The sequence below is a fragment of the Aptenodytes patagonicus genome, chromosome 18 (assembly GCF_965638725.1).
Source record: "Aptenodytes patagonicus chromosome 18, bAptPat1.pri.cur, whole genome shotgun sequence".
Classification (NCBI taxonomy): Eukaryota; Metazoa; Chordata; class Aves; order Sphenisciformes; family Spheniscidae; genus Aptenodytes; species Aptenodytes patagonicus.
Window position 1 is genome coordinate 4115811 of NC_134966.1, and position 23456 is coordinate 4139266.

At 45.1% G+C, this 23456-nt stretch overlaps 1 protein-coding gene across 1 annotated transcript in view; it reads left to right on the forward strand.

Annotated features, from left to right (window-relative positions):
• PAPPA (pappalysin 1) overlaps nucleotides 1-23456 on the forward strand; it is a 179142-nt gene that overhangs the window by 118482 nt on the left and 37204 nt on the right. The window contains exons 11-14 of the mRNA XM_076355185.1: nucleotides 7024-7137; nucleotides 7546-7681; nucleotides 11316-11529; nucleotides 20931-21099. Coding sequence (XP_076211300.1) covers nucleotides 7024-7137; nucleotides 7546-7681; nucleotides 11316-11529; nucleotides 20931-21099 — 633 coding nt within the window. The remainder of the gene's footprint in view (nucleotides 1-7023; nucleotides 7138-7545; nucleotides 7682-11315; nucleotides 11530-20930; nucleotides 21100-23456) is intronic.

Sequence of the window (23456 nt, forward strand, 5' to 3'; positions counted from 1 at the left end):
AAGAAGCAAGGGCACATACAAATTGCACTCATGATCTCCAAATGCTGGTGTTCACTTGTGGGCTTGTGCAGAAGTTGTGTTGATTATTAAAACCCCTTAGCACAATTATTTCTTCTTTTTCTCACTCTTTTTCTATCATTTCTGGCCCCGGCTCAACTGATGTCTTTGGTGTGATCCTTTGAACCGTGCAAAAATCATCTGGTTAGGGTTTTGTTGTAAAACCGAAGCTCCATATTGTTTTTTCCACAGGTCCAGCTAGCATCCTAGATATTTTGATTACACCTGGCTGGATGTCAAAGCTGATGTGGGTTTGGGATGGGGCCAGTCAGAACAGATTTACAGTTTTTTCAGGTATACTATGTGAAGTTTATGGTTTTATGTGATTTTGATTTGAACTCACCGGTTTTAAATGAAGTTTGCTTTGAATCTGGAGATAACAGGAATTCAAAGGAAAGCTCAAAGAATGCAGGTCTGCATGATTTAAAAATTGAAATATATTGTTCATACAGACTCTTTGGAAGTGAAATAACTGCATTTTTTGAGAAAGCTAAAGTTAATAGGTTGAATTGCACATGCAATCTGGGCCATCATCTAACGGAAATCCCTGCAGCTCCTATTCGCTTTCCTGAAACTAAACCAACTTATATGGCAAAACAAAATAGCCCTTGCATCTCCCACTCATTTCTGAATCACAGCCCTGTGTTACATCCAAAGCTCTACCCAAGGAAATTTCCCTTTGGAAATGAACACGATCATTTTTATTGTAAAGTAGAGGAATTTATCATCATGTCACACTGCAGACAAACTATTGATGCCGATGTCGTATCAGCTGTGATGTTTTCATACGCATAAAGGTCACTTTCCAATTGCTAAAAAATCCAGCCAAACCTTCAGCTGAAAATTGGGGTTCTGGGCTAAGAAAGCCGTAGTAACATGCTAATTGAATACTAAGTCTGCAAGGTCCAGACACCATCGGCTGCTCCAGATTCAAAGGGACGTGGCTGTGCTGAGACTGGACATAGCAACTGGCAACGGGGCTTTATTTTGTCCTGCAGGAGATGTAATCTGCTTCCCAATCCCACAGCCAAATCCTGTTCCTCATTACACGGGTAAAATTGACAGATGAGATTTCCTCTTACTTCTGAGCCAACTGAATCTGGGAGTAATATAGCATCAGTGTATTACCCCAGGAGTTTTATCAGCTTCCAGTTGATGAAGCTTTTCTGTTGATCACCTGCCTGCGTGCCTTTGTCCTGGAGCAGGATATGCTGCAGTTTTTCATCTTTTGCCATCAGACCTTTAAGTACCCCAGTGAAAACAGGCAAAAGCAGACAAACAGCACGAAACTTAGTAAAACTGTGTTATCAGACACAGAGGACAAGGAGAGGTTTGGAGTAGAAGCTGCAGTTCATGAGCATCAGAGGTAAGGGAAAGTTGCTGCTGAGGAAGAAGCAGCAGACTAGAAGGTAAGAAGGCTATCGAAAGAGGGAGGACACAGCTTTCTCTCATCATCTTATGCTTATAACCTATGCTGCTGAATCTCAGATTTGGTTTTGGTTTTTGGTTTTGATTTTACAACAACAGGTTATTTTAAACTCATTGTTAGCGCACAGAAAAATTTAATATGTGTACCAGTTTGGAAAAAGTAACTTTGAATGCTATCCTTAAGTTTTAGAGGCCAACCTGAAATGACCCAATGCTGACTTTCATAGTTGGGCAGACAACTGTTGACTCAAATCTTCTGAAAGGACAAATCCAGAACGCTAGCAAAGAGACTAGTCCTAAAGCATTTCTGACCAGAACCTAGGAGAAAATCCAGAGCAAAATTTCTGATGTCCCTTGAGTTAAGCCTGTTTGTGTACAATTTCCATCTGAGCTCTGTGGGCTCCTGAGGTTTGAAACGGTCATAGAAACTGGCTGATTTTTGAGGTGTTTGTTGGAACCCAAATGGTGGCCTTTTTAATGGTTCAGTGCTCACTAATGTGGGCAATTTAATTTTTTCTGTGACTCCAACCCAATTCCCAGCCTAAATGAGAAGAACAGTGCAACAGCTTTCAGAACAGATTGGAGGTCTGTGCTGCAGTCGGCAAACTGGGTGGTGTCCATGTGGCAGTCAAGCTGCCTTATAATATTGGGCAATAAACAAGCAGGAACCTTTCTGATATTTAGCGACGGCACCATAGTTTCTCATCCTTGGGTAAGATTAACGTTAGGTCTGCAAGAATAACATATTTAAGAATAAAAGGTCTGGGTGACTGCCAGCCCCCATGTCTGGCAATGGAGAGAGAAAGTTTTCATCTGTAAGGGATGTGTTTAAATGCTGCTTATGTCATGGTTGGGATTCTCTGGCGAGTGTTGAGTTAAATATAAATAACATTCTGCAAAGCAGTCGGCTAAAAACTGTAGATTAATTAGGTTTCATTATTATGGTTGAAATCTGTTCTTTAGCTGGATCTTCAAACAACAGAACACGTCCTGTTTGTGCCTCCATGGGTTTCATATCAGTCCATGAGTATTTCCGTGCACTTGTACAACCTCACTCAGGACGTTGTATGCTCCACAAATAGACGGTACTGTGGGTTTTACCAATAGATCCTGTTCCTGCTTGTTCTGTGGTTGCTGGTTTGCAAATGGGACAGGGTATAGCCCGTTTCGTCTCAGAAACTCACAGCATTGTCTGTCTCGGTGCAGAAGCGGCAGCAGCACAGTCCCCAGTAAAAAGGAGGGAGGGAGAGGCAGCAGCCTCGCGTTTGGGGCATGGTAACCACTTCCACCTGTCTCCTCCAGAAGGAGGTTGCTCCCTACTGCCTGATGGCCAAGTGCTTGCGATGGCCCTTCACAGCCATACTTAGCTTGAAGACATGGTCTGGAGGAAGCCCCGCCATGGGACAACAGATGGGATTTTGGGAGCAGACAGATCTGCGCACTGGAGATTTGCTCTGTTTACAGCCGCCTGTGGGCATGCAGACAGGCACGTCCACTCCAACCACGGGCGTCAGCCGTATGCCAGAGCTGAGCAGGGCGGCATCCCAGTTTAAATAGCAGCTTTGCCTGTCTGCATTTAGAATTATTTTGATGTTACAATGTGAGAGACGAGAACCAACAGTGTATGCAAAGCCTGTGGTGTCTGGCTTTGCTTGCCCAATGGGAAGGACAGAGTGGGATGGCATCTGTTTGTATTTAACCCACTCCTGTGGGGAGGTATATCCTTCACACGTGTATGTGCTTTGTTTGTCCCTTCTCTTTGTAACATCTGAGCACCTTTTTGTGGCTAATGGCTTTTACCCTCAAGATACCCGTGTGACGTGGGGGGATGATATCATCCTCGTCTTACAGACGGGGGCCTCTGGCCTGGAGAAGCCAAGTGTTGCCCAGAAGGTTGTAATGGGGCCATGCACTGGGCAGAGTCAGGTTGAGACCTAGTCCAGTGGCCAGTCCGCAGGATCAGTGATCCTTAACCTGTAGTTCGTCTGCAACAGGAGCCCATCAACACAACTTAACATTGCCTGAAATCATGGGTTGACTGGGAATCATTCACAAGGGCGCCTTCCAAAATTGCTCTTCAGCAAATTTTCCCATATTACTTTGAAAGAAAATATTATGAGGAAATGGAGTTGATTGCAATAGTAAATGCGTTTTAGATGTGGCAATGAACTAAGCGCTCCCAATATATCACTTTTCCCTTTCTGCTGACAGATTCCTCGGTCCCCTTGAGTAAGAGAAGGAAAACAGGAGAGGCAGTTTGAAGAACATGTTGTCCCTGTGATTGACAAGAGGTTGTATAAATCAGTCAAAGGGAATCCTCCAGGCATTCCCTCTTGTGGGAAGATCCCACAGTGCTCTCTGGCCTTGTTCATTCTGTCTCTCGATGTTTGTGTACAAAATGTGTGGGTGGGAGACGAGCTGGATTAGAACCTCCGAGAGGAACAGACATCAGCTCTTTTAATTGAAAGCAGCTTCCTAGGGAGGGGTATGACATGGGCTTCCAGTAAGTAGACACAAATAGTCCCCAAATACTTTGGAGCAGATACTAAGCTCCTGTGGATCCCAGTTGCTGTGTGGATCTGAGAAGCTGGATAAGCCCCAGTGAGCAAAGTTTTGAGTCCTGAGTGATGCCGTCATTCTTCAAAGCAAATACTTCAGTGTTTGGTAACACCCTGAAATGAAAAGTACATCTATCCCTTCTTCCCTCCACAGCTGTCAGGTGCTTTAGCTGCTGTTTTGCATCACTGTAGCAAAATGGAGGATGTTAGGAAATAATTTATTTCTCATAAGCGTGAATTCCTATGAATTTGAAGGAGAGATGATGCTCTGTCTTCCAGGCCATTGGAACTTGTAGCTTAAAAGTGGTGGTACTGCAGTAATAAGTGCCTTCACGCTGCTGCCATCTTCTAGGGATGCCTTAAAAGCAGAGGTGTGAAAGAGTCTCCCAGCAAATGGTTCTCAGACTTTGCAGTTGTGGTGTGACGCTCAATAACTGCGTAGAATTGAAAAAGGGATGTATTTACCACGTGCGTTAGAGCCTATTGAGATGGTGGAGTCTGTAGGTGATAGGGACTGCTTATACAATCAGATTGTTATTACAAAATCTTAAAAGAACTTTTTTGCCATTAGCTACGTTTACTAGAGAGCAGCTAGCGTAGAAGAGGCTCTTTGTAGCTACTCCTAATGTCATGTCTGTTATTTTCCCACACTTCTCAATTATACTCTTCGTACCACTTTGAAACACTTGCCTGAGTAGCGATGGATCAGCCTCAGCAGGAGGAAGCTTATCTAACCTGTTCAAACCAGAGCAGTCTACCGAGTCTGCACACCTCAGTAGCACGCACATGTCTCAAACACAGGCTCTTTATGCAACGTTAAGTTTTTTGCTAATATTCTCAGGCAGAAGCAGAAAGCGCTAGAGTTCACACACGCACACAAATCAAACAAGGCATTTAAAAGTTATCAGAGATTTCCAACCCACCTCAGCAGGGGTTTATTTTGGGTTTGATTCAAACTTCTGGTGAAGGTCTGGGTGATTTCTTAATACAGGTTTTCACTCATCCATGTGATTTAAGTGGCACTTAAAGTGCACCAAACGTCAGTACTTTTGTTTCTTTCAACCACCTTTTTGGACCGATAGAGCAGGAGGAGATACAAAAATAAGAACAAAATCATATAAAAGTAATGAGACCTTTGTTCATGTCAAAGAGCTCTCCGACCATATAAATTGCAGATGCGGGTAAGATAAATTCCCTAGCTGGAGAGGTATTAAAATAAAAACCATGCTCCCAACAAGAGACAGGCTGCTGAAAATGCAAGAAGGGAGAATTGTGAAATGGTACATGTCGAATTGCTGGCCTGGATTTCAAATGCCAAAGATAGTTTATGTAAAGCCTTGCTCTGCTGTAAAATGTAACACTATCCACTGGCTAGCCTCAGTGAAGCTTGGTCCCAGTTGTTTTAAAAAATAAATAAACTAAAAATCTTCTTCCAGCCCATTATAGCTGATTTATGTTTTGCCCATAGATTCCTCTGTGCTGGATCTTGAGGGACTCGGATTATAGAGGTGATTACCTCACTTTTAGCCAATCTGGTTTCTCATTCCCAGGCATCCCAGGCTCTCTTTGCATTGCCCAGACTTTGCCTGCCGAGACCAAGAGGGCAGTTCCAATCAGAATTACCGAGTGGGCATAGGATTTTGAGTGGTTAAAAACCATCTCTGTTAATTCTCTTGTTTCACTTCAGGGTTTTCTTTTTGTTTTAATAATCAGGGAAATTGCTTATGGGAACAGCTTTACTGACAGCACATCACCACCTGATTGCTCAGTTCAGGCTCTGGTCTTGGAAAGAAATTTAATACTGTCCCCAAGTGTACATGGCCTCAGTTAGCACCTAGCGCAGGTGGTCTGTGTGATCAGTCGTAGGCTCTCCTGTGGCTAGCACAACTGCTGGAGATGGTTTGGCCTCTTGCGTTACATTCACACAGCTCCATTGCCACTATACTGTGTGACCGCAAGGAATTCCGCCTGTCCCCATGACTCTGGTAATGACAGTCACTGAGTTCACCAAAGTGTTGTGAATCTTAACACGTACCCTTCAGATGGTCCAAGAGCCTCAGCTGGAAGCATCCTTCTAATGCCGTTGTAGCCTTTTGCGTGGTGGACATTTCCTTCCGCATTCTTATTCAGGGAATGAAGGCTGTAGTCATGCGTGTTCCTTTTTTGAAGCGGCTTCCCTGAGCAGTGTGGTTTCAGGGTAAATCCTAGCATTTCGTGCAGTTTCATTTTCACATCTTTCTTACATACTGACGGCACTGCAAGGCTCTCTGGTACTTAAATTCAGGCATTTTCTTCTTTGAGCTTTTCATCCATGCCAGCTCTTGGGATTCATCTACTTGTTCTTTATTGAAAAGAGCAGTTTGCTTATAATCCCACTGCTGCCTGCCATGGAAAGTGCTGTAGGTGTAGGAAGAAGGTGATTCCACTTACAGAAACTAGTTAACAAAACAAGAAACTAGTTTGCTTAAATTGGGTTGTAGAGTCAGGCCTTTCCTGGCTACACTTGCTTCCAAGTTTACATGGCCATCTGTGGCTTCCCTGGGGTTACAGTAACATGCAGGTTTAAATAGGGCATTGCTTGAGTACTGTGGAGAGCATCTGCAGGCTGTCTGTGCTGTGAGTTGGTACGTTCAGAAGTGATCGTCACTTTGACTCCAATGGCAAGAGTCGTGGTCCATTTGGGTGGGAGCAAAGTTGTTCTGAATGCCGTCAAAGACCTCGTACCAAATTAAGAGGAAACTGTTGGCTGCCATCCGGCTGCTGTGAGTCTTTAGCTCCTTTTCATGTTTCAGTTTTTCTTATTGAGGTGGAAGACCTGAAAACTTAACTTTTGAATAATCTCATGGTATTTAGAAACATCATTATTGTGTGTTATTTTATTCTAGCAGTGCACCTGGACTTTTTTCCCCCACTTTAAACAGTCATAATCCTTCCTTGCTGTCATCTACGTCTGTTTTGCTGTTTCTTTTTTGTCCTGCAGATGTGTCGAACTAAGGTGATTGACTTGAATGATGGTGTCTCTCAGTATGCCTGGTATCCCTGCACGGCCAACTTCCAGTACTCCCACATGACACAGACCATTTTCTGGCTGAAGGTAGGAAGTGCACATGTCATTCAGAAGTCTCCTCTTTGCCTGCCTGTACGAAGTTTCTCCAACAGGCAAAATATCATGGGACAGCCTTCCCAGGGCCAAGCTGCTCCTTTCTTTGAAGTACGTTTAGTGCAAAATAGCAAAACAAAGTCTCTGAGCACTGTCTAGAGAATCAGTGGTGAAGTCCCCTCCTGTGACAAGGCTATTGAATTTCTGAGAGGTTACAGCCTCCAGCTGCAGGGCTGTTTGACTCGAGTTTATCTAGTTTGTGTAGGAGAGATTGGAAGAGAAGCCTTCTGTGTGACCTGGGATGGGAATTGTTATTTTAAAAGTCCTGCACTGACTCTTGGGGTTTTTTAAAGCCCACCACAGTTCTCCACCTCAGCCTTTGCGGGGCTTTTGTTTTCCCAGGCTTATTTTTCCCAGCCTATGGTAGCTGCAGCAGTCCTAGTTCACTTGGTCACTGATGGGACCTATTACCTGGATCAGAAGCAGGAGACCATCGGTGTGCAGCTGTTTGACACCAAAGAGCAAAGCCATGATCTTGGTAAGATTGTATTTTATTCGACTCTCTCTTTTTTGCTTGCTTAATCTGTTGGTACCCCCATTCACAAACTGACCGATACTCCTGCTCAGCTTTTCCAGGATCAGACAAAAAAAGTGCTTGCTTAATGCTCCAAGACCTGACTTTGACTAGTTTGTTGAAAATGATGCATCATTTTATGCAGATATTTCTCCATGACTGTTCACTATGTTTTCAGAAGTGATTAGTTCCTCTTTAGCCATTAAAATAAGTACTATTGCAATTCTTCACGCACAGCACCTCCCTGGAGAGACATTGACAGTGATACAGGTGAACTGCTGGAAGCAGGGAGTGAGGGACCTGCACCAGCTGGTGCAGCAAACACTTCTGCTTCGCAAGGTGTGGTTGGGCGGATCTCTAGTCCTGTTTGCGGGGAGGTTTCCACAGCTATTTAATGGCCAAAATTTTTCATGCAAGGTATTTCAGATTTGATGAAGGTCTAACACCAGGGCCCTTGCAGGCTGCTTGCATGGCCTCAAGCAGATGTGCCTGACAGAGGCTGTGGACCTGCTAGTTGTGCTGAAGTGCCAGGATAGACCATTTTTGTCTCTACCCTGGGCACGGGTCCCTGAACCTGGGAAAGTTGTGTCTGGTGAATTGATTCTGGCTGCATGTAAGCTCCAGGACCAAGGAGCTCACCCTAGCTCCCAACTTTGTGTCAGGGTAGGACTTGCATAATCCCTTTCCAGCTGTCCCCTGCCCTTTTTTTCACTGGGAAGAAAGCTGGCCATGTCATACCGAGAGCAGTTTTTAAGGAAACATAACCCCCTTCCCCCAGCTTTCTGTTTTACCGTAACTTTGCAATTTTGACAAGCTGAAACTCAAATGAACTTCCTACTAGTGATGAGGAGGAGAAAGGACACGCACAAGTGACAGGTGTTGGATGACTATCCAGGGTAAAATATAATTTGGTGGGGTGTGGAGGAAAAGAAAGAAAGTATGTGTGGTGTCTCTTGTCCGAGAACAAACCGAAATTCATAGCAAGTTGTGCAGGTTGAGTCAGGATGGGTCACAGTTTGGCAGAGCCCCTGGCTTAGTCTTATCCTCCTTTTGCAAAACAGTGGCACATAGCTCTTTCCCTCTGAGAAATAAATGATGGAGCCACAAGCATGCCAACAAATACTTAATGTGACATTTTATAGAGACAGACAGACAGATTGTGAGAGAAAGAGAACAAGAAAGAGGAGCAAAGAGGAAACTAAGGGTTAGGTTTTTAAATCCTCGATGAAGTTGCAACGTGAGTTTGGCATGGCTCAGACTGACACCTGGAGATCTTCGCAGCTGAAATGCTGCCTTCATGATGGAAAAGCCCCTCTGACCTTTTCAGAAGAGGCTGGCCTGGAGCAGAGGAGAGGTGTAGGTAGGCTACCCAGCAGTTCTCACTCAGGCAGAGCTCCCAGTCACTGTTTTGTCTGAGTTCTGGGTGCGGCGTTAAGTCCTTTTCCCATATATTGTATTTGATGTGTTTGAATTGTCACTGTGGCAAGCTAGAAACTGCAGCTGAAATGCACTGGTGCAGGACTGACTGCAGATGGTCAGCCAGCCTTAAGCAGAAGCCAGTGGCAAACTAAAAGTACATCCAAAAGGAAGTAGCAATAATTTAAAGCTTGATCAGTCCTCAGTGTGCTAAAGACACTCCCATGAGCAAAATGCAGTCTATGCAGAAGTGCAGTTTCCCACCTTGATCAGAGCAAGTTTTTTACCGTGTGGACTCCCAGAAGATAATGAGAAGCTTCTTCTGGGTCTCGGTAGGAGATGGAGAGGTTGGGATGCCAAACACCTCAGCGCTGTTAGTTCAGAGCCATTGCAGACACTGGGGTTTAGCTGCTGGGTACTTTGCAAGAGCTGTTGAGTGTTGAATAGGTGGATACAGAGCTACAGAAACAGGGGCAAGCATAGAGACAGCTCTAACTCCCCTGCCATGGGCACCTGTACTATCTTGAGTCTTTTTTTGCTAATGAAGGCAGGTTAGCTAAATGAACCTGACCTGTTTGGTGCCCGTTTACCTTGTCTGGGTCAGAAAGCACCAGCAACTGCAGCACAGCTCTGAGGGACTGTTTTGTTGTGGACACTACCCGAGTGCGAGGAATGAAATTGAAGTGAATAAACAGCCTCATACCATAAGGTCTTTCTTGGCTTTCCATCAGAGAAGGCAGAAACTTCCAAGGAATTTGGGAACCCGGGATTTCGAGTATTAACTGCACCTGTTTGTAAGTGAGAAACGTGCACCGTTCCACAAGGAGCTGATATCAAAAGACCTGTGGGAGGCAAGTAGACAGGGAGGTTATTTCAGGGTCAGGTAAAGACCAAAACAAAAAGAGGTTTGCTTTTTTATTTTATTTTTTTTATTACAGGAAGATTTTTTTAAAGTAGAGGGTGGGAGATAGATGTTTAAAGAGAGTGGTCAGAAGTCTGTCTTAATTCACAGGAAATCACTTTCTAAGGAGAAAAATGAGAACTTTTTTATTCCTTCCCTTTTAAGTCAGAAACCTGAACTGGAAAAAAAATAATAATAATAGAAATCCCTGAGCCAGTTAAACATGCAAATAGAATTTATTTTTTTTTCAAATTCGTAAGTGTATCAGGGTAGCCAAAGGGCCTGGGCCAAAGCCGTTGCTGGGGGAGCTCCAGTGAAGCGAATGGAGCTGGAGCCAAGTGATCCTCGGAGCGATGCCACGGAGCCGCGGAGGCAGGGCTTTGCAGTCAGCCGTCAGGCCGTGAATCTCAATTAATGAATTCTGAGGCTAGCCGACAGCTGTCTGTCCTTTGAGTTACCCCTGAGATGGATTTGGCCCATTTGAATTCAGGTTGCCTCTACTTGAAGGTGGGAATTTCTTCCCGACTGTCACTGAGTGCCTTCTCTGCTGAAGAAAAGGGATTAAGAAGTCTCCTTGTCACCTCTCTGGTGCTTCTGTGCACCTCGACCTCTTGAGACACTGTTATTTTCCCGAGACACAATTATTTTCTTCTCAAATGAGATCACCTGTAAAATCCTCAGGGGGTCCATCACCCTCGATTCTCTCTCCAGGACCATCTTTGCCTTTTTTAGCAAAGAGCAAGATACCCTAAGGCTGAAAACCATCAAAAAAAAATCAAAACTGGGCACATTTAGTGTAGAGCTCATGCAAAAAAGTTTTATGCTGAGTGCTAATGACATGCACAGCTACAAACAAGCCACTGGTGCACTGCCCATGGTGCACAAAGCCACCCAGCCTGCCGGCACCATTTGATGCGCGGTATAAAGGCTCCAACTGTCCTCTCAGACCAGTTTTACAATAGTGCGACTCCGCTTCCTCCGTGATGGTTGCTCCTGATTTAACAGAGCACAATAGAAACGTAGCTGTGGTCTAAAGAAACTGCTCTGAGAGCCTGCCGCGCTCACAGAGAGAATGGCAGCCTTTCTTCAGCTGTCTGGAGGGATATACTTCTCGGCTAAGCTCTCCAGAGCGATTTGGGAAGCCCCTCCAGGCAGCTTACCATAACTTTTCAGCTCTATAGGGCCGTTCCTATGGGTGAAATGCTTCTGAAGTGCCCACGGCTTCGGGAAGCGATTGTGTTAAGTCTGACCCTTCTTCTGATCTTGTCTCTCCTCTGGCAGGTGTCCACGTCCTGAGCTGCAGGAACAATCCCCTGATTATCCCCGTCATCCATGACCTCAGTCACCCTTTTTATCACACCCAGGCTGTCCTCATTAGCTTCAGCTCCCAGTTTGTGGCCATCTCCGGGGTGGCCCTGCGTTCCTTCCACAACTTCGACCCCATCACCATCAGCAGCTGCCAGCGAGGACAGACCTACAGCCCAGCGGAGCAGAGGTGAGCCTGTCAGCTTGCTTCCTTCTGCCTCGCCACCCACCGCCCCCCGCGCCGCCCGCCTGCGCCGGGGGTTAAGAGGAGGCAGGAGGGGCACAGCAGCTGAACCCTGCTGACCCTTTTGTGTCGCTGGTAAAAAACCGGCAGTGTTCTCATTGATCAGGATGGATGGGACATTTAACCCGCATGGGATACTGTTAGTGAATTATTTCCTCTTCCTTTCTCCTCCCTCCTTTATCCCAAGCTTGGAATTGGGGCCAGTTAACTCTCCATACATTCCCCAGTACGGCATCGTTTTCCCCACTCACACGCCGGCCTCGATCTAAACCACTTTGTGCTGCTAAAGGGACCTCCCACGGAAACAGTCGCGCGGAGACAAAGTGATGCTTGTGCCCTGGCGGGGCCGGATCCTGCAAGGTGCTCGGTTCCGTGTGGCGGGTGCTTGGCCACCAGCATTCGTGGTGCTTTTACGGCTGGGGAAGGGCCCTCAGTACCTCTCCGGATCCGGCCCACGTTTTGAAAAGCTCTGTGGGACCCCCCAGGATGAAAGGTTTATGGCTACCGTTTTATTCTTGTTGTTATTACAAACACATCAATAGATCACCACTAACCCCTCTCAGTCTCTGCTTTACAGCATCCCACAGAGATTGTGACCTTTCGTGGCCTCTGGTGCGGCAGCTTCATGGATCCTTTCAGCGATGCAGTGAAAAGAAGAGGGGAGAATTTAGCAAAACCCCTGAAAGAATCATTTTTTTTTTTTTTCCTTTGTGAATTCAAAGTTGTGAGCAGTCATCATACCATAGCGGCAGCAATAGTAAAACAAGTTGCATATCCCAGCCTCCTGAGCAAGCTGTCACGTTTTTTGATAATGTTCTGGCTTGTTTCTAGGACCTGCTTTTATTCCAGGAAAAGGCGGGAGGGTGAGAAGGAGGAGAGGGAAGGGAAAATACAATATATAAAAAAAGGAGTATATCTATAGCTAAATCAATCCAGTCAGTGTGTTCTGACCTAGATTCGAGGAGTCTGATCATTCTGTGCAATAGGTTGTATAAATTCAGAGGCCCAAAGACAGCAGGATCAAGTTTCAGATGAGAAGTCTGGTTGTGGAAGTTTGGCCAAATCCCAGTGCAGGAGCGGGACAGAAAAAGAGCGAGAAAGACCCACTGGAAGGAGATGGTGAGAAGCAACAGGGAGCTCAAGAGGGCTGAGACGCAGGACCACATTCCTGCCTCTCAAGTTTTCAGTAGGAATTGAACCATTTGTTCACTTATGAAATTAGAAGTGCTCTGTGTTTAGAAAGTTATTTCCTTAATAAAAAATGCATTCCCCTTAGGCAAAGCTTCAGTGAGCCTCTGAAGCCCAGCAGACTAACCTTTAGAAATCTCTTGAAGAAGAATCACCCGCCGATTGCCTCTTTTTTTTTTTCTTCTTGATTTTTTTTGCATTGTTTTGTTTTTGTGATGCACTGAACCATCTCAGCCCCTTGCTCTCAAAAACTTCCGTCAGAGCCTCGCTTGTTCAGAGTAACGTTTTAGGTCTTGCAGGTTACAGCGCTGGATTGATCATAAAGTTTCCCATGTCGGTCAAGGAACTAGAAACTCTCTGAAATAAAGCCCTGATCCAAAGCCAATTGAAATCAGTGGGATTTGTTTCCATTGATGACAGTGCTATAGTGGAAAATCTCCAATTTGCCTTGTGATGGGATTGTTTTGGGTGACCAGATATGCTTTATTCTTCCGTACAAGAAACTCTAAGCAGTTCGGGTATCCAAGATGTAGAGAAAGTTGTGCATTAAGTCGTGCAGCCAGGAAATAGGTGATGCCTTTGCTGTTACCTGCCATCTTTTTCCTTTGTTATTTTACCCAATCCAGGAAGAACATAGAAAGAGGGATTTTTTTAATTTATTCTTAACCAGTTCAGAAGCTGGATGTGCGTTTTGTGCCTCCCATGCTCACGGTCTCCGCATCAGAACCCCTTTGAGTGCCAGTCCCACACTGCCCATCCTTCCCTTCTCCTCTTTCCCCGCTGGTTGCATTTGCCTAATACGATTTTTTAAATATTTATTTAATTTTTAAAGGCTCTTTCCTTCCTATGTGTAAGCATCAATTTTACCGCTTTCATTTTCCTTAGGTAAACATGGATATTTTTGCCTGCTTTTTGGCTTCTCTCTACAAGAGATATTATTTCTCTCTCTTCAAGGAGAATTATTTTGGTTGGAGAGGATTTACAGCCAGATACAGGCACTTCTAGGCAAGGGTGCAGATTTTAAATATGTGAGGGAAAAGAAATATATTGGCCCTTAAAGGTTAACACAGCTTTTATTTTGAGGGTGAATGGATCACTCCCATGGGTTAGTGACAACTTAATAACTGAAAATAAAACATGCGCTCACTCTTCTTTCTTAAAATATGTATTACAGTTAATATTTTAGAAGAGAAAAAGGAGCTTAAATGTAAAAGTCCCATTGAACTTTATAGGTAGTTGTCCTCAGTCATCATTAGCTCTTTTGAAAATCCATTCCATCCTTCTGAAGACATTTATAGAGGGTTTAAAAAAAAAAATACTCTGTATTTTCCAGTTGTATTTTTCCAGTTGTTTTTCTGCTGCAGCTGACCACAGGCTCTTTTTTGTTTTCAGCAAAAGTTTACCTCACTGCTGGAGATGTGCTGTAAAAACGACACGCTTTATTTTCACATTGCATCCTTAGACCAGATACAATGGCCCAGTTAGTTCTTCTCTCGTGCTTTATAGCTCAAGCTATTATACTTTTATTATTTCCTATTTAGCCTCGTGGAGTGGACGGTGAAATTGCGTGTGCAGAGGCAGAGGTATAATTTCCCACCCCGCAGTCACTTGAGCAGCAAGAAAGCCTGGTGCATTGGGGTTGCCTTTGACAGCGGTTCCTCAGAAATGAGGTTTTTGTCCTTCTCACTGTGTAGGAAACATCAGCTGGGGGTCTCCCATCCCTGGCAAGGCAGTCCTTGTGAAGTGCTGCTTTTTCTCGGTGGCATTTCCCTACCGTGTTCACGAGACCTGTCTCTTCCTCTATCACGCCTGGTGCCATTTGCTCCTCTCCTGGAAACTGCAGGCGGGAGGCGTGAAAACCCAGGTAGACACCCCAGTTCAGCTGTCAGAATTGTGGATTTCAGGAGTTTCCAACTTTCTAATCCTCCATTAACTCCGTGTTCGTAGTGAAGATAAGCCTCCCCTCCCCTGGAGCGGGCTCTGGCTGCCCGCAGCTCTCCAGCATGCATGCCCCATGTTGTGCTTTCTGGTTAGCGTAGCAAAAAGATTTTCCTTTTCTTTGTTTGGTTAAATCTTGGCGCGAAGTCACTGTTACGGCTGCAAAATGGTTTCTGCAGGGAAGATTTTGGGTTTACCTTCCTCCATAAGTGTACACATCAGGGCGTTTGACAGCCGGGGGGGACCAGCACAGTAGACTGAGACCCACTCCTGGCCAAGGCAGCATCGCCTGTCCTTGCCCTGGCCTCTGCGGAGAGTCGTCCTCTGAGCTTTCGCCCTTTGCTGCCCCAAACAAGCCCCAGGGAGACGTAGCCCACTCCAGCTCTTCTCTTTGTCTTGTTCCCTCCTGCTGTCAGCTTCCCCAACAAGAAATGATGAAGATAAATCTTCAGCAGCAGAACAAATGCAACCACCCTTTATAACTCTGGTTATTTTTTTCCTTTTTATAAGGGGGGGGGGGGGGGGAAGGGTCTCCTCGTCTCTCTTTTTTTTTTTTTTTTTTTTTTTTGTGTGTGATTCAATGCAGCTTTCTCTTTCTCGATTCAGCTGCCTTTCCAGTGCCCTGTGTTCTGTCATTAAGCGCAATCTCTGTCAGCTTGCTTCTGGTGAAATTAATGAATTTCTCACAGAACTGTTAATCATAGAAGCTTTGGTCCGTGACATGTGTTATAATTCAATGGGTTTTTAACCTTCGCCCCATTTTGGTAATTGGCAAATGGCATCATTTGGCTTTTATTAAAGTGGAAGGCGATGCGTTTTCTTTGTTTGCCTGGACAGACTCTGGCAGGGAGACCCACGGGGCTGCTAACGCCCAGGCGCACGGCCCCGCTTCCAGGCTGGCAGGGCAAAGGAGCTTTGAGAGCTTTATCGGTTCAATATGGACCCCCCCAGGCAGGAATATCCCACACAATGGGGTGCGGGCAGGCTGAAGGCAGAGCCGGTCCCCAGGGAGAATGTTGCCCTGCCAGTGGTGGGGACAGTGGTGGGGATGTGCTGGCTCGTGCCTCTCCTTCGCCTACAGCTTACCTGGGGTTGGATGAAGTGTTTTCTGTAAATCTCTGGGTTTATCCGCATTCCTGACGCTGTCGGTTTGAATTAAGGTTTTGTTGTGATCGTTATCGGAGTCAGGCCCGAGGGTATGGCAGTGAGATCGCTGAAGGGACTGTAGGTGATGCTACTCTTTTGGTCACTCTCATGGTCCAGATTTGAAGGCAGGGAAAGGGCTAAAAGAAAAGGGCTTGATCCTTCTTCCAGTTGCACAGTTGGCACAGGTTCACCAGTTCCCATCAAGCCCCAAGGATTCGGGTAGATGTTCTTTGAGATTTTGTGTTGGTACAAGGAGACCAATGTGTTTTAGCTGAAGACTGAAGAAGATAAATTCATTGCCACCTCTGCAGTTCATACTTTGTTATTTCTACAACAAGGACTGTGGCTAGCAGCCTTTGCTTTTCAATATGGTGCATATATGTTTGGATTAGAGAGAGAGAACCTGCTCTTGCCTTTAGGGGAATCTCTACAGAGGAGAAGACGAACCCACTGTAAGGATAAATCTGTTAGAAACACCCTCAGAAGATTACCTCTGTGTGAGTTATAGGTATGGTGGCGTAGAACAAAACAAAGTATGCTTCAGATCTGCAGCCCAGGCTGGCCTGAACTGCGGAAAAGGAAGTTTTTCCTATGTACAATAGATAATGTTGTGGCTCTTTCTCATAACAAGTGTATACCATGAGCTTTTATGCTCACCTATGCATATATATCTGTCAGAGCTATCACGAAGGAAACAAGTATGTTAAGATGAGTTCTTGGAAAAGTGCTTGACCCCAGGGTTAGGAAAAGAAAGTTTGGCTGCTGTAAGCTTTTCGAAAGAGGAAGTCCTGGATTGTTTTTATGTAAGGAAGGAAGAGTTCCACTTAATTGTTATAATTCTCTATAAACATGTTAAAATACAAATGTTTCTAGGATTGTGTCACTAAGACCCCAATTTAGCAAAGCCCTTAGTTATTTGCTTACATCCCCCTCTAGTCAAATCTATCAGTGGGACTTAACTGTGCTTTTGAAGTTAAGCACATATTTAAGTGCCTTGCTGAATTGGGGCCAATATTGGCACAGAGAAGTAAAGATTTAGAGGCTAATGACTGAGCTCATTTAGATTAGGGATGGGCAGAATGGATTTGAATAAAGTAAGAACTGGCTCAGAACTTCAGCCTATGTGTGAAGCTAACTCAGTTCAGGGCTTTTTACATCATTGAAACGGTCTACCTTGATCTATATTTTTAACACACTGCAGACAGTGGAAAGCGTGCAAGAAATCCACTGCTCCTTGCGCTCAGCTCGGTGTGAAAATGTTGCTTTAAGAAATCATATACTACGAGGGCAAGAACAGGAACAGGTGAATCCTGAGGTGGACGTAGTAAAATAAACACTGTCAGGGAATATCCCAGGCAGCAACACTTGTTCGTTACATAGATATCAGTAAATCATTAGAGTGGTCCTTGGGTCCCTTGCATAGCTTTTGTCGAGACCAGCTCATACTCTGGCAAGCAATTCCCAGGTGCATTTGGGGAGTTAGGATAGACCAGGGATGGTTTGAAATAGGCAGTTTTGATGAAGTCACCCGATTTTGATTGCAAGAAAATGGAATAAGCTGTCCCATGCCAGGATTTCATTCTCGGATACTCTATATTGTTTCTTTCCCAAGGAGGGCATAGTTTCTGGAGCATGTGATGATTAACCACTGCTAAATGGCAGTACCCATGCAAGAGCTTCTGTAACCCACAATTCTGTAATATGGATGTGATGGGTTCTTTGTCTAAACTTCCTACTTGGAGATACTCATTTCTCCTTCTTAATTCTGCATTTGCAGAACTCAATTCAGGATCGTGACTTCAAAATTCATTGGGATTTACGGCTGACAGTAGCTGATACCAAATTGGAACCAGTAGCTAGAGAACCAGAAATATTTAAATTGGAAACATTTGGTGGCAGTGGTTGTTTTTTTACAAAAAGTGAATGGTTGTGTTGTTTGTCACTGAAGTCATTCATATAGAGTTACAGACAGAGCGAGCTGCCCAGATGATCTCCTAACCAAGGCATAATCTGGAGCCTGGAGGGGGTGGCTAAAAATGTTCCCTGGCCATTTAAGAAGACCACAAGGGGACTTGTAAACAGAAAGAAGAACATCACAATAAGTGTTTCTTAATGCCTTTGTCTGCGGCGTTTCAGTTCTGTAGGACTTTTAAGCCCAGGCTTGCTCATCTGGTGTCCTGATATGAACTCAAGAAACCAGATTCTTTTTCTCCTTTACATTGATGGAAGTGAAAAGCGATGCCACTTACTGCAGTGATGTTCCTCCAGATTTCCCTTTGTGCAAATTGCAAAGGTTTTCGTAGGCTCATCCTTCCCTCTGAAGCCATTCAAGGTTGAATTCAGTGCTGCACTGATGTGTAGCACATTGATTCACGTAAGATATTAAATGAAATAGGTCTGCTATTATTTTATTTATCCAACTTTAGTGCAAAAAGATTTTCAGATTTTGCAGGAGTTTTGCAATGGGCAGTCAAGGTTCGCAGTATGTGCTTCTGAGAATGGCTTGGCAATGGTGCTCGCTTTTTTCCTCAATGAGTCAACTTCCTCGTCACTGGAGCCCTGGCACGGGAGGAACTCGTATCGCAGCCTCGCCGTCTGAAAAACAGAGGGGAGCAAAGTGACGGTTAACCTTCATGGGTAGGTGTAACTGGGACATGTAGGGAGGATTCGACAAGGCGTCATTCATCATTTAGACTCTCACTCAACGTCCATGTTCAGATTTTCTTGCTAATGTTAATTGGCGACTTACTCAACTAGCAGTACCATGAAGTCAGTAGTAAGGTACTGCTCTGCTCAGGGAGCCACACTATGTGAGGCTGCCCGGGGGGCTGCTGCCGAAACAGAGTAAGGTCTGTGGTTCACATTCCTGGGTGATTCATGCTGGGCATTTACAAGACAATTGCACATGGCTGTTCTCCACACCTCATTTCTCTGCAAGAGAAGACCACCTGGGCACTAGGATATACTGTCCACTTGTTCTTCCACCGTCTCGTCCACAGTCTTATTGATCCGTGCAAAGTGAAATCAATGGCAGTTTAAATTTGTCTGTCAGGCTGTGAGTTGCAGCGACTGGAAAACATGCGTGAAACCCTTGGTATGGAGGGGGGATCCTGCTGAAGGCAGGATCACTCTGTGTAGGTCAGCTCTGGCAGAGGATCATCTGTTCTGCAGAAGTAATGAGCATCACAGTTGTAGTGCTGATAGACAGGGCGCTGTTTGTTGCATACACGGGTATCGAGTTGGCCAACACAGAGGTGGAATTCTCCTTCCTCAGTCCTGCCAGTGGCAATACTTTGTGCACAATGAGGAAATAAGATCTTTCTGAATGTAGGAATTGTTTGTGGCTCATCGCACTCCAGGGAAGGGCCGACACTGAACAAGCAACCTTAAATTACAAGCAGCGGGCACTTCCCATACAGCACTAGTCTGGGACAGAGATATGAGTTCTGGAGGTACATAATACTGTCGTTTAATCCGATCTAGAGCTCAGTAGAGACATGTGCAGATGTTCTTCTCTGTCAGTAACATGGGGATAACAATACCAGCCCAGGTGTCTCACAGGGGTGTCATGAAAATTAATTAGATAATGTCTGCACAACGCTTTGAACACAGCAAAACACCACGTACATGCTAAGTCCTGTGCTTACTAAGGTGGATGGGGTTTTGGTGGCTGTTAACCCTTTTTCTAGGAGACAAAAATAGCTTGCTTGTAATGCATTTCAAAATATGTGTATTGATGCATCGCTTTCCCTTCTTTCTATAACTTTCTGTGTTTCAGGTTCTTCCCTACCCACGTAGACGGTGAAATAAGTCAAGGTTTTCCCTCCTCAGAATTAATTTAACTCTATTTAATTTAAATTCATTTTAATTTTCAGCAGAGGCATATCACCTTGTAGGAATCCTTAACCCCAGAAATTTTGTCTCTAATCCAGCAAAACGTCTTTGCACATAGAATCATAGAATCATAGAACAGTTTGGGTTGGAAGGGACCTCTAAAGGTCACCTAGTCCAACCCCCCTGCCGTGGGCAGGGACATCTTCAACTAGATCAGGTTGCTCAGAGCCCCGTCCAGCCTGACCTGGAATGTTTCCAGGGATGGGGCATCCACCACCTCTCTGGGCAACCTGTGCCAGTGTTTCACCACCCTCAGCATAAAACATTTCTTCCTTGTATCTAGTCTAAGTCTACCCTTGTGCTTTAAGACTCTCAGCATTTTCATTGCCCTTTAGCTGAGGGACTGCCCCATACTCACATTTGAACATGTGCTATAATGGTTGACTCAGGTCATCAGAGATGGTGAAAGATTTTGTGTCAACCAGACATCTCTGTGTATACAAAAATAAAACAAAAACCTCTTTTTACAAGTTGTGCTAAATGTTACAATAATTTACTATAGGGAGAGCAGACAGTTTCCATCCGGGGAAACATTTTATGGATGGCAGGACAGCAACCAGAGAGATCTGAAATGACAGCATGCTGCTGAGCTTGATAACAGCTTATCAACACAGCTACACAGCTGATGTTTGGTGTTCCCTGTGAAGTGGAATAAAATGAATGTGTTGATTTCAATCGAGTTTCTCAAAGATAAGAGTGTCTATCACAGAAACCCCTCTTCACACATGCACACATGCACACTTATCACTAGCAATATCGGGCACTCCTGAACTCAGCAGAGATTTAAAATTGGACGGGGCATAAGGACTGCTCTTGGAGGGAGGGTGTTCTCGTGGGATGGATGAATGGATGCGTGCTGGTACAGGAGTAGGAAGGCCACAGTGCAGTTGAATATTGCAGAACAGAAAGTAATTCTGCAGAATTGGCAGGCTCTTCCCTTTTGCCACAAGACCTGTAATTTGCTTTTGTTGTCATCACTGTTACCACTGTCCCTGTCTTTCGGAAGACATAACTAGAGGGTGTGCTCGTTGGTGAGGAGCCCTTTGCCGAGTTTTGGGTGCAGTATGCAGTCTGTGTACCTGCTGCCTGACAAGTGATGAGTTTGTCAGTCAGACATGCTTGCTCTTGTGGAATTAATTCAATGACTTGAATAAAAATATGACTTCTTGTCTCCCACCTAGCTGTGTCCACTACTCCTGCGAAGCCACCGACTGCCAAAAGCTGGAGATTGAGAACGCGCTGCTGAACTGCACCGGCAGCGGGTGGTACAACGGTGCCCAGTGCAACGTGAGCTGCAAGACAGGCTACATTTTGCAAGTCCAGCGAGACGATGATCTCAGCAAGAGCCAGGTTTGTTCTGCCGGTTATGTATGACCCACAAGACAGGGATGAGCAAACAGATGTGGAGAAATTGAGAAATAACCCAGCCGAAAACCGAAAATCTCAGCTCAGCCTTGGGACAAGGCCTTACCCAAATACTTCTCATCAGAACAGGAGCCATCTGACTCTGTAGGAAGAGGTACTGACAGTGAGCAAAGCTCGGATGTTCCCCAAATTTAGAAATTTTCAACCCAAAAGGTTTAAATATGTCTTCAGGCCTTCTCTGATCTCACTGGCTCTACTCAGCCAAACAGTGTTTCTTGGGTTGGTTTTTTGGGGGTGGGGTGTTTGGTTTTTTGCACAACCAGCTTCTGGGCAAAATAGCTCATTTTTATTCCTCGGGTTGAGACTAACGATGTCTTAACTCCTTTGCAGTGTTTCAGTCCATCTGCTCCCAACCACACCCTGACACTGCAGAAATGCATGGTAGCAAGGGGGTGGAAAAAGCACCCAAACCTTTTTGCTTCCGAACAAAGCACTGAAAACCTACCCCAGTGGGCCAGGGAGTGCTCTCCATCTTCTCTAAGCCATGCATTAATAATCCAGTCCTACGAAAGCAGCATGTCTTGATGCAGTGAGTGGGGTATTGAGGAAAGCCATCAATTTCTTTAACCATTAAAAAAATGCAGGTCCTTTGAGCTGGGGGAGGTGGATGAGGTGTATGTGCAGCACAGCCCAGCCTCGGCATGCTGCTGGGAGCAGGGTGCACGGGATACATGGATGCAGGGCAGGCACCCCAGTTTGTGCTCTCATCTCTAACGCTGCTGGATCCCGTGAGAGCGACGCGGGGGTGATTTCCCCCATCAGCACCTTCTCGCATGTTGTCGGGGCAGCACACACATCTGGGTCCGGGGAGGGCTGGGGGCAGGCAGCCGCGCTCAGCAGCCTGTCTGTATTTGTGAAATACTGTGTTCTTCATCAGCTCGCAGAGGGGGGAGACAGAGTGGAGGGGAATGAGTCAGCCCTTTCAACTCAATTACAAAACAAATACAGGACCCCGCGAGCTGGGCCTCTTCCATCCTAATTGGCATCAGCACCAGAACCCCAGCTCCAGCTGAGCATTTTTACAGAACAGAAAACAAGTTCTCAAACAAGCCTGAATGGCTGAACCAGGAAATAGTTGGAAGGGATCTGTACATTTGGAAGGGATCTGTACATTGAGCACACAGGAATCCCAAACCAAATAAAACAGCCTAAACATGTTTCACCAGCGCTGTGTTATTTAAACGCAAGAAGTACCTTTTGGGGAGGCTCAGCCAACTGTATATGGTTTTACTCTGAGAAGTTTGGTTTCAGAGCCTTGATCAGACTCATATGACAGGAGTGGAGGATTTTAGCACCCCTAGCTAACGTGATTCACTGCCTATTACAACATGCTTCCTCTCACCCTGGTCTACTATTGCACTTCATGGTCTTTTTTCCACCGATAAAAACCCTGAGGCCAGTGGCTTTGTTTTGCTCAGTGCTGTGCATTCACTGTTCAAATCGGGGAAGGAGTGGAACATCTTCAAGATATCCATGTTCAGCTAAGCACATTAAACACGTGCTTTAAAAGTTTATTCATGTGCTTCAGAGATCTGTTGAAAAGGAACAGACAGTTTCCTTCCCTATCGTCTTGTTTTATTTCTTTGTGTCAGGTGCTTCAAGCCAGAACTTGTGGAATGTGTAGGCAAGAAATGAATTATCCGAGAAAGTCCAGAATCCGTGGTTCGGGTTCCTCGTATTATGTTGTATTGAATTGCATTTTGCTCCTTCCGCAATTGCTTCCCAGCTTCAGCTCCTCTTCTGATCACAAGCATTTGGAGATGAGATAGGGCATGTGGGTTCTTATCTATGGTGAGAGGGACTTTCTGCCGTGATTGAGGAATCTTGCACAAAGCTGTTGGTTGTTTCGCTGTTGTCATTTAGTTGGATATTTTGCTTGTTTGACTGATTTGAGGGTCCAGAGCTATTTTTTTCTCGTTTAACTGACAGCGTGGGGGGCTGCACGAGGAAGAGGAGGAAGGAAAGTAGCTTTGCACAGGCTGATGTTTCACACTCTTGGGTAGGAAGGAGGCTGAGGTGAGGTGCAATGTCTCAAAGAGCAGACTGAACATCGGTGGCCCATGACCTCTGCATGCTGATGAAGATGATTGACAGACCAGTGAAAACACTCTGGTTTAGCATCTGAACCACATTTGTCTTCTGTATTTCACTGAAAGGCAGAAAAAAAGGGTGAACAGAGAATTAAAAGCGAAAATTAAAAGCAAAATTTTCAAAAGCACCTCAGAGATGTAGGGGCACAAGTCACATTTCAAATCAGTCTTTTACATCTAAGGGGTCTTTGA